The following is a 15,231-nucleotide window of genomic DNA, read 5'->3' on the forward strand; positions in this document are numbered from 1 at the left end:
CTGACTAAGGAGGAAATTGACGAGGAGGGAGTTGACGGTGTGGTTTGCAGGCGCTTGGATACAACAGGACAATGGGATTTAGGTGTCCCTGGACTGCTTACGGTCTTAGCCAAAGTTTCTGAACTTGACAGTAACTTTTTATGAACGCGCTGCAGGTGCCGTATAAGGGAGGATGTTCCTAGGTGGTTGACGTCCCTACCCCTACTTATTTCACCTTTACATATGGTACATATGGCAAGACAGTTGTTGTCCGGATTTGGATAGAAATATTGCCAGACCAAAGAGGTGGAATGTTTGGTCTTCTGCCCAGGCATGACCGTGATGGGCTTTTTCATCCCACGGACAACAACTGTCTCCCCCGGAGCCTGATTTAAACAAACCACATCACCATCAGAATCCTCCTCGCCAACTTCCTCCTCAGCGCCAGCTACACCAGTATCCTCATCCTGTTGTACTTCAACAGTGACATCTTCAATTTGCATATCAGCAAGTGGACTGTGGGTGCTCCTTTCAGCACTTGCAGGGGGCGTGCAAATGGTGGAAAGAGCCACCTCTTCCCGTCCAGTGCTGGGAAGGTCAGGCATCGCAACCACCACCACACTTGGACTCTCCTTGGGGATTTGTGATATCTTCTTAGAAAGCACAGTTCTTCGCTGTGCTTTTGCCAGCTTAACTCTTTTGATTTTTTTAGTGGGAGGAGGGCTTCCATCGTCATGTGAAGCTGAACCACTAGTCATGAACATACTAGGGATCGACCTTAGCCGTTCCTTGCCACTCCGTGTCGTAAATGGCATATTGGCAAGTTTACGTTTCTCTTCAGCTGATTTAAATGTCTTTTTCAAGGTCATTTTCCTGAACTTTGCCATTTGGGATTGTATGTGCCCTCTACTATGACATTGGGCATCGGCCTTGGCAGACGACGTTGATGGCATGTTATCGTCTATGTCATGACTAGTGGCAGCAGCTTCAGCACTAGGAGGAAGTGGTTCTTGATCTTTCTCTATTTTATTTTTATCGGAGAAAGTTTGGTCCTCCATTTATGTTATATCGATTTGATATATACGTGCGGCTAAACACAGAAAATAATTTTTTTTTTGGTTTGGACTGGAGTGTACTTTGTGGGTTACAGCACCCTTTAACGGTCAAGCCAGCCGGCCCTTTACTTATGACACAGGCGCACTCTTGGCACTACTTTGTTGATGCACGTGCGGCTACTGCGCACACAATTCACAAACACAGAAAATAATTTTTTTTTGGTTTGGACTGGAGTGTACTTTCGGGGGTTACAGCACCCTTTAACGGTCAAGCCAGCCGGCCCTTTACTTATGACACAGGCGCACGCTTGGCACTACTTTGTTGATGCACGTGCGGCTACTGCGCACACAATTCACAAACACAGAAAATAATTTTTTTTTTGGATTGGACTGGAGTGTACTTTCGGGGGTTACAGCACCCTTAACGGTCAAGCCAGCCGGCCCTTTACTTATGACACAGGTGCACGCTTGGCACTACTTTGTTGATGCACGTGCGGCTACTGCGCACACAATTCACAAACACAGAAAATAATTTTTTTTTTGGTTTGGACTGGAGTGTACTTTCGGGGGTTACAGCACCCTGAACGGTCAAGCCAGCCGGCCCTTTACTTATGACACAGGTGCACGCTTGGCACTACTTTGTTGATGCACGTGCGGCTACTGCGCACACAATTCACAAACACAGAAAATAATTTTTTTTTTGGTTTGGACTGGAGTGTACTTTCGGGGGTTACAGCACCCTTAACGGTCAAGCCAGCCGGCCCTTTACTTATGACACAGGTGCACGCTTGGCACTACTTTGTTGATGCACGTGCGGCTACTGCGCACACAATTCACAAACACAGAAAATAATTTTTTTTTTGGTTTGGACTGGAGTGTACTTTCGGGGGTTACAGCACCCTTAACGGTCAAGCCAGCCGGCCCTTTACTTATGACACAGGTGCACGCTTGGCACTACTTTGTTGATGCACGTGCGGCTACTGCGCACACAATTCACAAACACAGAAAATAATTTTTTTTTTGGTTTGGACTGGAGTGTACTTTCGGGGGTTACAGCACCCTTAACGGTCAAGCCAGCCGGCCCTTTACTTATGACACAGGCGCACGCTTGGCACTACTTTGTTGATGCACGTGCGGCTACTGCGCACACAATTCACAAACACAGAAAATAATTTTTTTTTTGGTTTGGACTGGAGTGTACTTTCGGGGGTTACAGCACCCTTAACGGTCAAGCCAGCCGGCCCTTTACTTATGACACAGGCGCACGCTTGGCACTACTTTGTTGATGCACGTGCGGCTACTGCGCACACAATTCACAAACACAGAAAATAATTTTTTTTTTGGTTTGGACTGGAGTGTACTTTCGGGGGTTACAGCACCCTGAACGGTCAAGCCAGCCGGCCCTTTACTTATGACACAGGTGCACGCTTGGCACTACTTTGTTGATGCACGTGCGGCTACTGCGCACACAATTCACAAACACAGAAAATAATTTTTTTTTTGGTTTGGACTGGAGTGTACTTTCGGGGGTTACAGCACCCTTAACGGTCAAGCCAGCCGGCCCTTTACTTATGACACAGGTGCACGCTTGGCACTACTTTGTTGATGCACGTGCGGCTACTGCGCACACAATTCACAAACACAGAAAATAATTTTTTTTTTGGTTTGGACTGGAGTGTACTTTCGGGGGTTACAGCACCCTTAACGGTCAAGCCAGCCGGCCCTTTACTTATGACACAGGTGCACGCTTGGCACTACTTTGTTGATGCACGTGCGGCTACTGCGCACACAATTCACAAACACAGAAAATAATTTTTTTTTTGGTTTGGACTGGAGTGTACTTTCGGGGGTTACAGCACCCTTAACGGTCAAGCCAGCCGGCCCTTTACTTATGACACAGGCGCACGCTTGGCACTACTTTGTTGATGCACGTGCGGCTACTGCGCACACAATTCACAAACACAGAAAATAATTTTTTTTTTGGTTTGGACTGGAGTGTACTTTCGGGGGTTACAGCACCCTTAACGGTCAAGCCAGCCGGCCCTTTACTTATGACACAGGCGCACGCTTGGCACTACTTTGTTGATGCACGTGCGGCTACTGCGCACACAATTCACAAACACAGAAAATAATTTTTTTTTGGTTTGGACTGGAGTGTACTTTCGGGGGTTACAGCACCCTTTAATGGTCAAGCCAGCCGGCCCTTTACTTATGACACAGGCGCACGCTTGGCACTACTTTGTTGATGCACGTGCGGCTACTGCGCACACAATTCACAAACACAGAAAATATATTATTTTTTTAGCACTTGGGGGGAGCACCCCTGATGGACAGAGCACCCCCTGGACAACACTACAGCACTCCTTTAGGACTGGGACACTGCACAGGACTTTGGAGTGGACACAGCCCCTATGGAGAACTGACTGCACAACACAGTCCAGCCAGCCCCTATGGACTTTGAAGTAGTGGACACAGCCCCTATTAACAACAGCAGCACAGCACAACACAGCCAGCCCCTATGGACTTTGAAGTAGTGGACAACAGCAGCACTACACTACACTACACTACACAGCCCTAACTCCCACCCTCCCTCTTCACTGTCCACAGCCGAGTGAGAAAATGGCGCCGACGTGGGTACCTTATATAGGATCCAAAACCCGCGAGACTCGGAAGGCGGGATGATGACGTTTTGCCTCGATTTCAGATCCGAGTCAGGCGGGAAAAGTCGAGCCTGATTCGGATCGGACTCGGATCGGGGGGGCTCGGGGGGGTTCGGATTTCAGAAATCCGAACCCGCTCACCCCTAATTTAAAGCTTGGTGTTAATGTTCTATGGTGAATGGTAAACACCACAAACATGTACATTTCTGTTAAATTAGGCTGTAAACTTAAAATTGTATGTGTAACATCTTAATTTCCTTCTAATGCTGGGTACACACTTTGATGATGGATCAGTCAACAGACTAATCTGTCATCAGAATGGCCAATTGGTAAGCTACACACACTTACCAATCAGCTGCTTGATGTGTCTGGGCTGACATAACAACTGGACGGGCATTTTGAGATGTCAGTGTCGGCAGTCCTTGTGCTCTGAGGAAGGAAGCATTCCTTCTCTTCCAGACAAGCCACCGCTCAGCGCCCCCCACCTCATGCAAACATTCTAAACGGTTCTTTATGGGAATATACGATGTGTTGGCAATGTGCATGGTTGAATAGTGTTCAAAGTCCTCCTTACAAGAACTTTAGGACATCCCATTCACTAAATTAATCTTTTACAATTTTGTCCTAAATACTACTTTAGTCTGAATTATGGCTCAATAATGTTATGGGAATATGGGACATAGCATATATTTGTAAACTTTAATTATTTTCATGGGCTTTTATGTGCATTAAAATGCATTCCTATATAAAGTATGCCTGGTTGTATAAAGGTTATTCCAAAGAAATTATAGCAAAAACTCCAATTTGAAATCTCTAGATCACTGGTGCAAATATTTTGGGGAGAACAGTAAGTTCTGGAGCACCCAGCTAATTCAAGAAAGCCAACACCCCTTCAGCATGCACCCTTTACCTGTTATTCTGCAATTCGAAATCTAATTTTTTATGTGAATGCAAGAGAGCCATGATCTGACAGGCTACGTCCATCAGAATGTGATATCTTTTGCACGCTGTATTTACAATCATTTTCATGTACACATGGTGCATAGACTTTGGTATGTTTATTAAAGTAATAGAACTCTATAGAAAAAAATTATCCAACATCTTTAAATGTAACAAATGTATCTGCATATGTAATCTGGTGAGTGTGGGACTTCCAGGGGTGTATCTAGGGGTCCGAGCGCCCCTGGCAAACTAAGGGACTGGCACCCCCCTCCAATGACTGCTTCTACTAAATAAAATAAAATAACACACACTGGGTATAGTTTAATTCACACATGTGAAGAAATAGGGAGAGTATAATTTTTATTTCTCTTTGTAATATATATATCTTTTATAGAGCTAACTCCATTTCAAACCACTATATATAAATTTATTTATGCAAAAAATAATACAGGAAAAGCTTAAAAACATTGAATCAAAAACAAACAAAATGCATTATGGGTAACATAATTTACATATATTCAAATTGGTCTATTTATACTGCATTACTCTTTTTAACAACTGATACCTACACTCTACCTTTAATTAACTGGGATGATAGATCTTTTATATTTTCTCACATAAGTCCATATGGATCATGTCTTATTGCCAGCACAGGATTAACCACCCCCTAAAAAGATCATAGCCAGTCCCCCAAAATTAGGAAAACATAAATTTACTACACTTACACTGGGGGTAGTTCAATTTACATGCCTGCAGAAATAGGGAGACAATATATATATTTTTATATATTCAGTTATAACACTTACTACATGAAAAGCACTGATTATTAATTTATATATGTCAACAACACAGGAAAAGAGGGCATCAATAACAAACAAGATGCATTGTGGGCAACATAATTTGCATATATGCAAATTATCTTGCGAATAGAGCCTTGTGATTGATGTGGTGCTTGCACTCTTTTCCTGCACAGTTGACATATTGGAATTAGTGAGTGGTGATTAGTATGTGTTGGGTATTGTGGGGGAAGAAATATATTAGGGATAAAAATAAAAAAAATGTACTCTCCCTAATTTTAAATGTTTCTGATATAAAGGGACATATAAGAAGGCTAATACATAGTAGCAATCAATGAAGAACACTGGTAAGAGCAGAGGAGGCAGAAGGAGACCAGGCATCTTTGCTGCAGCTGACTGTGGGACACTGCTGAGAGCAGAGAAGACAGGAGATCATGTGCTAGTGATGTCCGGCTGAAACAGCGCCCCCCCTCGGCCGGCGCCCCTGGCAAGGGCCATCCAGGCCAATAGGAAGATACCCCTGGGGACTTCTACTGTGTCTCTGGGGACCTGTGACCATTGTCACATGGGGAAGCTCAGGCTTTTGGAGCTTGGCATAACTGGCGATAGCATGAACACAGGTGTTTATTGGTAACTATAACTGATAAAAATGATGAAAGTGGCCTCGATTAGGCAGAACAAAATGAACAGTATGTGGAGTTAAAATCATTTTTTTCCCATACAATACAGATTATCCCAGTGACAGCCATGCAGTAAAGACTGAATCTCAGTGACTGTAATACAGTATAAAGTGCATTCAAGTGACCGCCATACAGTAAAGGGAACATCCATGTGACTGTCATACAGTACATAAAGCATCCCAGTGACCGCTGTGCTATGCAGAGCATGCTAGCGACCACCATATAAAACAAACAGCATCCTAGTGACCTCGATAAAATACAGAGAGGATCCTAGTAACCAATATACAATGCTGAGAGCATCCTAGTAACACAATACACAGCATATCCCAATGACTGGCATACTATAGAGAGAGCATCCTACCAACTACAATATATTACAGAGAGCATCCTGGCAACTGCAATATATAACAGAGAGCATCCTAATGACTACATATAATATCCTCCTAATGAGCACTCTAATATTGTTTAGGATTCTAATATAATTCCACACAGATGGCGCACTGTTTGGATTTGGACCCATGACCACAGTGCTGCGAGACCGAAATGCTAACCACAGGGCCACCTTGCTGCTACCACAGTTGAGTACAATTTATGTGATTACTGAGAACAATTATATTCTTTTGTTGTTGCTTGATTCTGTCTTTTTTTTTGGTTGACTCTCTCGCTTTAAATAGTAGTCATATAGTGTTTTTAGATAGATGATACACAATCCTTCTCACCAAATAACACATTTCTGAACTGAACAAGCCTACAGTTATTACCATTCATTATCACCAGAGACAAAAATCTATTGTAAACTTAAAGTGGCCCTTGAAAGAATTCTTATAATTGCCTCATATATTCAGATCAAATCAACTGTCGGTAGGACCAACACAAAAGTAGGTGGGATTATCATATAATTATCCCTAGCCTGATAAAAGATTTGGGGGTTGATTCAGAAGTGGATGCTAGTAAAGCATTGTACGCAATCGCCCCATGTCTCCCACATGCGTCCCAATGGTTACTGCCAGGGGACACGGATTGAAATTGCAACTTCGATGGACGTTTCTGGGTAGTGTACAACTTTGGATCAAGCGCATAGTCCCTCGGACATTATGGGTCTGCTATAGGCAGATGCAATGTCCAAACGTGCAACCGATAGTCCGCCGATAACGCATCTTTGTTGTAGTACACACATTGGCAGATGCGGGTGGCTCAATAGGATACCCATCGACATTGGCGGGCTGGGCCGAGGGGCAGGGTGCCATGTGCCCCCCGGGCCGCAGCTCCATGCGGGCTGCTGGCCGCGACCAGTCTGTGTCTCTGTGACACAGACTGCACCGCGTGTGTAGCGCTGACCGGACAGAGTTCGGTCAGCACTACACAGTGACTAATACACAGCCGCCGGCGCCGGCAGCTGTGTGTTTGTTTTGAGTGGCAGCCAATGAGAGTCTGTCAGACTCTCACTGAGTGCCGCTGCGCCCACTGCAGGAGCCGCTCCATCTTCCGGTCATGACGTCTCTCCCATAATGCAGAGCGGCCCGGCCCGGGAGGACGAACGGAGGAGCGGATGGCGGCGGCGGGAGCAGGGATTCAGGTAAGTGTTTTTTGTTTTTTTTATTACGTGTGGCACTACAAGGGGGAGAGCACTACTGGGGGCACTAAAAGGGGGAGAGCACTACTGTGGGAACTATAAGGGGGAGAGCACTACTGGGGGCACTGTATAAGGGGCAATGGATAGGAGGATCACTACTGGGGGCACTACTGGAGGCCTGCATAAGGGGGTCCTCTCCTGGGGCACAGGGGACACTGCATATGGGCACCACTACAGGGGGCTGCCCCTAATCTTTATTTTTACTTTACATTAATTCCATATGGACCCGCCTCCTCCCTGGAACACTTGAAGGGGGGGGGGGGCCCTAGCACGCACTTGCGTCGGGCACCCTGGCTACATGCTACTCCTCTGCCAGGTCAACCTGCATGCATTTCCCCCCAGGCTAAAAGTTGCCAGCCAGCCCCTGCCCATCGACCACAGCATTACAATAAAGAGGTAGTAAAAGCTACACTAAAAGACACAGGGCCTGATTCAGCAAGGACCGCTAGTGTGTGCACGCATGCACTCGGCCGCTGCAAATATATGCTAATCAATGCATACACACGGCAACCGCAGCATAACATGCAGACGTCCAGCACTACACAATGCTGCCCACTTCCCTTTACTCAATGCCTGAGTAGCCCGCAAGACAGTGGAAACAACGGTACCATCGGAACCATACATACAATAGAGGTTGACCTGATCTCGTGCAGGATTTTCGCCACTTCCTGCGTGCATCGAGTCGTCTGACTGCGTATGCCACCGCACTGCCTTAATTATACATGCCCCTATAATGGCGTCCCAACACACAGGCACGCCTGTGTTTGCCCAACCACCCCCCGTCACCACCTACAAACGGCATTTCCTGTCAATCAATATCGGAAGGGGCTGCGTACACACTGCTTGTAGCCTGCGTACCCTTACCCGCTCTATCCCTACCCCTCCCCCCCCTAACCCTCTCTTAGTGGTGCCTAACCCTAACCTCCCCAATAGTGGCTAACCCTAACCCCTACTTACCACACCCTAAACCCAGGCCCGCCAAGAGCCGTGCCAGGCCTGGGTAATATAGGGCATGGTCTACTCGTGGGAGGCGTGGCCACGCCTCCTTAGGTTAAAAAAAAAGTGAGGGGGCGCAGTGAGCCCCCTTAGCCCGGCGAATGACTAATCTCTGCCCGAGGGGTGCCTAACCCTAGCCCCTAGGGGTGCCTAATGCTAACCTCTCCCCCCCAAAAAAAAACTAACCCCGCTACGCTCCCTAAACCTAACCCTCTCCCCAGCAGCTAACGATAAGGGCTCCGCGGACTTACCTCGTTCGGTCTGGCCTTCTTCCTGCGTCGGGATTAATATAGGCGCCGGTATTTTGACACCTATTGTAAGTCCCTTGCCGGGATTCGGATGTCGGTATTGACCATACTCACATTATACTGCTGTGCAAATGATGGATGCTATTCTCTACTGCATCCTGTTTACACTTTAGTTTCTCCATTAGGTTTTTCTTGACTACATCCTTCAGTACTTCACGAGTGCAGTCTCCTTCATGTAGACTGTCCAGTGATTGTCTAAATAGTGAATGATACACGGTTGATCTCTCAATTTTAGAAGGGTCTCTCAGAACACAGTTATCCAGGATATGCACAGATGTCTGTTGCCTAAGTGTTGTAGTGTAGTTATAATTGTAAGCCAGAGGGTTTCCCTGGTGAAAAAAGAAAAAATGAAAAATAAATTTTAGCATGAAAATAAGTATAAGCTTTACCTGGCCATCAGAAATGGTCTATCTCACAAATTTTTATCCTGGACTCGTCCTCACCTGGAGAGATGAGTTTGAAAATCCTATATCTCACAGCATAATTATTAAATTAAGGTATAGAACAATTATAATATGTTTTACTGCCACATGCATCAGACCCCACAACTCTTCAGATCCCATATTTACTGTAAAACTCACCCACATAACACTCAGAGTTCCTCATGTGCCTTCTTATACTGTACCACTCAGACCTTCCCGTGTGCCACACAAACCTCCCCACATGACACTATGACCACCCCACATGCCATACAGACATTTCTACATGCCACATAGACCAACTCCTGTGGCTCGGACACCTTTCTGCATCAGACACTGTTAAAGGACCTTTTGCCCTATGGATATTTTACCCATTCTGCCCAAGACATTGAGAATATGTCTGAGACACACAGAGGGATGAGGGGACGCTCATGATAGGGAATTTGCAACCAGCAAGATGACGAGGGAATGCAATGTATAACTGTGTAATTCTAAAATATATCTTGGTGGCTTGGACTAATAACCTGAACAGTGGTAACGTGCAATGTACATTAAACTTGTCTCCCTCTGTTATATTCTGCTCCCTGTAGGCCGCAGAGGTGTATGAACCGGCCATTGTTCTAGAGGATTATCCCATTAGATTTTGTAACACCAAGGGGATGACTCTGAGTTGCATGCAAAGTGGCTCTAGCTGCGGCCAGCCTCTGAAGCCAGATATACTACTGTATCTTAATGCGAGATTCCACTCAGCAAATGAGGGGCAGGCCATAACTAACGGTGTGGGAGTTGTACTGTTGCACAAAGCGCAGGGCCCTGTGGGTGGCACCACTGCTGCCCCACTGCCCCTACATCTGGCTGGCTAGCAGGGTGCCTGCAATGCCACTCTGCAGCCTGTATTGCCTGGAGTTTCCTGTGGACATTCTAGGCACAGACATTGCAGTCAGGTACAGCTGCTCAAAACATCCCCAGGACACACTTCCCGGTGCTGACATCCCTGCTCCTTTGCGCATCGTCATGACGTCATGCACTGAGGGGGCAGGGGCGTAACAGGGCGCACTGCCACCCTGTTACACCGCAGATCCGATCGTCCTTGTGTTGCTAGCGGACATCCGTGCTGCCCATATATTTTACGCCAGCCGCTGCAACCATGATCATAGTATATGCGTTTGCACCATAAACACAAACACTTTAATGCAGAGAAGGCATTCCAGTCTGTGTTAAGGTGTAGTGTGAGTTTTGTTAGAAAAATGCCCTTGGTTAGTCAGATAGAATACCAAGCCAAACATATTGATATTAAAAATACACAGTACGTTACTGATTCATAGTTGGGAGAAAAACAGAAAAACAAGAAGCAACTTTGCACTTGGACAAGCCATGTGTAATACAAGGGGTGCCAATACATCTGTTTTCTGCATGTAGGGGAAACACTGGTTGCTTTTGCATTTTTAATTTTTACACTGCAATATGTAGGAACACTAAGGGGTCTACATTTGTGGATATCCTCTGAAAACTGATGTTTTCAAAGGCTTACTGCATTACTTAGGTAGCATGGACATATACTGTACTATGATGGCACCGCAGCAGATATCAGAGATGTCTGTGCAGTCCCTCTGCTACCATTCACAAAAGCAGTACCCACAGCTGCATAGGAGGACTGCGATAATGACTAACTTACCAAGCTGCAAACAGCTTAGCTTTTCAAAGCTTGGCCTCGGCCTATGAGCTACATTTTTACTTTCTTTTTTTTCAACAAAAAAAAAATGTATGTTGGCCCATACTCACATACTGTATGTGTGGTCCGATGTCTGAACATCTGCATTCGGCATTTTGGTTGTTAACTGACAGCGTCTATGCACATTTGCAATCTGCACCACCCGCAGGACAACTTGGGTTTGCCAAGGTGCAAATTTTCTCTGTTTTTGCCTTGCTCCCAACTCTGAACAAGACCCACAATACACAGTTCATATTCCTCTTTCTCTAAAATAGTTTACATAATGCAAATGTTTACTTGGATGATCTTATCAATGAGCTTAGCCCTATGTGTGTGTGTATATATTTATATTTATATATGGGGTGTGCACCGGCCACTTTTCGTGTTTTGTGTTTTGGTGTTGGATCTGGATCTTTCTTCGTGTTTTGGATCTGGATTGGTTTTGCCAAAACCACCCTTCCGTGTTTTGGGTTCTGGGTTTTGTGTTTTGGATCTGTATTTTTTTTTTTTTAAAAAGCATAAAAACAGCTAAAATCACAGAATTTCTGGGTTTTTCTGCTCCTATGCTATTGTTAACCTCAATAACCTTAATTTCCACTCATTTCCAGTCTATTCTGAACACCTCACAATAGTGTTTTTATGTTGCACCAAGGTAGCTGGATGACTATGCTAAGCGACACGAGTGGGTGGCACAAACACGTGGCCCATCTAGGAGTGACACTGCAGTGGCAGACAGGATGGCAGTTTGAAAAACTAGGCCCCAAACAGTACATAATGCAAAGAAAAAAAAGAGGTGCAAGATGGAATTGTCCTTGGGCCCTCCCACCCGGGCCCTCCCACCCGGGCCCTCCCACCCACCCTTATGTTGTATAAACAGTACATGCACAATTTAACAAACCAATCATTTCAGCGCCAAGGTCTGCCACACGACTGTGGCTCAAATGATTGGTTCGTTTGGGCCCCCACAAAACAAGCTGGCAAATCATCTGTCCCTGCACAAACTGGCTCTACAGAGGCAAGATGCCGTCCTCATCCACCGATTCCTCACCCTCTTCAGTGTTGTGTACATCCTCATCCTCACAGAGTATTAATTCGTCCCAGCTGGAATCCACCACCACAGGTCCCTCTGTACGTTCTGGAGGCTGGTCTCCCTGGAAGAGTTGATAATTCATTTTTATGGACATCATCTTCTCCACATTTTGTGGAAGCAACCTCCTACGCCTTTCGCTGACAAGGTTCCCGGCTGCACTAAACACTCTTTCGGAGTACACACTGGAGGGGGGGCAACTCAGGTAAAATAGAGCCAGTTTGTACAGGGGCCTCCAAATTGCCTCTTTTTCCTGCCAGTACAGGTACGGACTGTCTGACATGCCTACTTGGATGCTTTCACCGATGTAATCCTCCACCATTCTGTCAATGGTGACAGTATCATATGCAGTGAGAGTAGACATGTCAGAAATTGTTGCCAGGTCCTTCAGTCTGGACCAGATGTCCAAACTTGGTCCTGCCTGCCCTGCATCACCGCCAGTGGGTTGCTTAGGATACCTAAGTTTTTTCCTGGCAGCCCCAGTTGCGGGAGAAAATGAAGAAGGAGCTGTTGACGTGTCACGTTCCGCTTCAGCTGACAGTGTTTTCACCAGCAGGTCTTTGCACCTCTGCAGGCTTGTGTCAGCCGGAAAGAGAGACACCACATAGGCTTTAAACCTAGGATCGAGCACGGTGGCCAAAATGTAGTGGTCTGATTTCAACAGATTGACCACCCTGGAATCCTGGCAAAGCGAATGAAGGGCTTCATCCACAAGTCCCACATGCCGAGCGGAATCGCTCCGTCTTAGCTCCTCCTTCACTTTCTCCAGCTGCTTCTGCAAAAGCCTGATGAGGGGAATGACCTGACTCAAGCTGGCAGTGTCTGAACTGACTTCACGTGTGGCAAGTTCGAAGGGCTGGAGAACCTTGCACAACACGGAAATCATTCTCCACTGCGCTTGAGTCAGGTGCATACCCCCTCCTTTGCCTATGTCATAGGTGGATGTATAGGCTTGAATGGCCTTTTGCTGCCTCTCCATCCTCTGAAGCATATAGAGGGTTGAGTTCCACTGCGTCACAACCTCTTGCTTCAGGTGATGGCGGGGCAGGTTCAAGAGTGTTTGCTGGCGCTCCAGTCTTCGGCACAAAGTCGCTGAATGGCGAAAGTGGCCAGACATTTTTCGGGCCGCCCAAAGCGTCTTCTGCACGCCCCTGTCGCTTTTCAGAAAATTCTGCACCACCAAGTTTATTGTGTGAGCAAAACATGGGACGTGCTGGAATTTGCCCAGATGTAATGCCCGCACAATATTGGTGGCGTTGTCAGATATCACAAATCCCCAGGAGAGTCTAAGTGGGGTAAGCCACTGGGCAATGATTTCCCTCAGTTTCTCTAAGAGGTTGTCGGCAGTGTGCCTCTTACTGAAACCAGTGATACACAGCGTAGCCTACCTTGGAAAGGGCTGGCATTTCTGAGATGCTGCTACTGGTGATGCTGCTGTTGTTGCTGCGTAAGGTGATACATCTACCCAGTGGGCTGTCACAGTCATATAGTCCTTAGTTTGCCCTGTTCCACTTGTCCACATGTCCGTGGTTAAGTGGACATTGGGTACAACCGCATTTTTTACGACACTGAGGACACTTTTTCTGACGTTTCTGTACAGTCTCGGTATCGCCTGCCTAGTGAAGTGGAATCTAGACGGGATTTAGAACCGGGGACACACTACCTCCATCAATTTTCTAAATCCCACTGCACTAATGGCGAATACCGGACGCACGTCTAACACCAACATAGCAGTCAAGGCCTCAGTTATACGTTTTGCTTCAGGATGACTGCTGTCGTACTTCATCCTCCTCGCTAAGGACTGTTGGAGGGTCAATTGTTTAGTAAAAGTAGTGGTGTTCCTACTTCCTCTCTGGGATGATGAACAACTCCCAGCAGCAGCAACAGCAGCAGCGGCAGCAGTAGGCGTAGCAATGCAGGATCCGCCGAAGGAATCCCGCATAGGAGAGTCAGTCATGCCAGTGACATGGCCTGCAGGACTACTTCCGATCCTGACTAAGGAGAAAATTGACGAGGAGGGAGTTGACGGTGTGGTTTGCAGGCACTTGGATACAACAGGACAATGGGATTTAGGTGTCCCTGGACTGCTTACGGTCTTAGCCAAAGTTTCTGAACTTGACAGTAACTTATTATGAACATGCTGCAGGTGCCGTATAAGGGAGGATGTTCCTAGGTGGTTAATGTCCCTACCCCTACTTATTTCACCTTTGCATATGGTACAAATGGCAAGACAGTTGTTGTCCGGATTTGGATAGAAATATTGCCAGACCAAAGAGGTGGAATGTTTGGTCTTCGCCCAGGCATGACCGTGATGGGATTTTTCATCCCACGGACAACAACTGTCTCCCCGGAGCCTGATTTAAACAAACCACATCACCATCAGAATCCTCCTTGCCAACTTCCTCCTCAGAGCCAGCTACACCAGTATCCTCATCCTGTTGTACTTGAACAGTAACATCTTCAATTTGCATATCAGCAAGTGGACTGTGGGTGCTCCTTTCAGCACTTGCAATGGGCGTGCAAATGGTGGAAAGAGCCACCTCTTCCCATCCAGTGCTGGGAAGGTCAGGCATCGCAACCGCCACCACACTTGGACTCTCCTTGGGGATTTGTGATATCTTCTTAGAACGCACAGTTCTTCGCTGTGCTTTTGCCAGCTTAACTCGTATGATTTTTTTTAGTGGGAGGAGGGCTTCCATCGTCATGTGAAGCTGAACCACTTGTCATGAACATAGGGAAAGACCTTAGCCGTTCCTTGCCACTCCGTGTCGTAAATGGCATATTGGCAAGTTTACGCTTCTCTTCAGATGATTTAAATGTTTTTTTTAAGGTCATTTTCCTGAACTTTGTCATTTGGGATTGTATGTGCCCTCTACTATGACATTGGGCATCAGCCTTGGCAGACGACGTTGATGGCATGTTATCGTCTATGTCATGACTAGTGGCAGCAGCTTCAGCACTAGG

General features: G+C 46.3%; 1 protein-coding gene across 1 annotated transcript in view; it reads right to left on the minus strand.

Annotated features, from left to right (window-relative positions):
* The window catches only part of LOC148529145 (uncharacterized), a 146,742-nt gene that overhangs the window by 44,542 nt on the left and 86,969 nt on the right, over positions 1-15,231 (minus strand). Inside the window, exon 7 of the mRNA XM_088468890.1 lies at positions 9,105-9,379. Coding sequence (XP_088325016.1) covers positions 9,105-9,379 — 275 coding nt within the window. The remainder of the gene's footprint in view (positions 1-9,104; positions 9,380-15,231) is intronic.

This window comes from Taudactylus pleione, unplaced genomic scaffold, assembly GCF_031769625.1.
Source record: "Taudactylus pleione unplaced genomic scaffold, aTauple2 ptg000086l, whole genome shotgun sequence".
Lineage (NCBI taxonomy): Eukaryota > Metazoa > Chordata > Amphibia > Anura > Myobatrachidae > Taudactylus > Taudactylus pleione.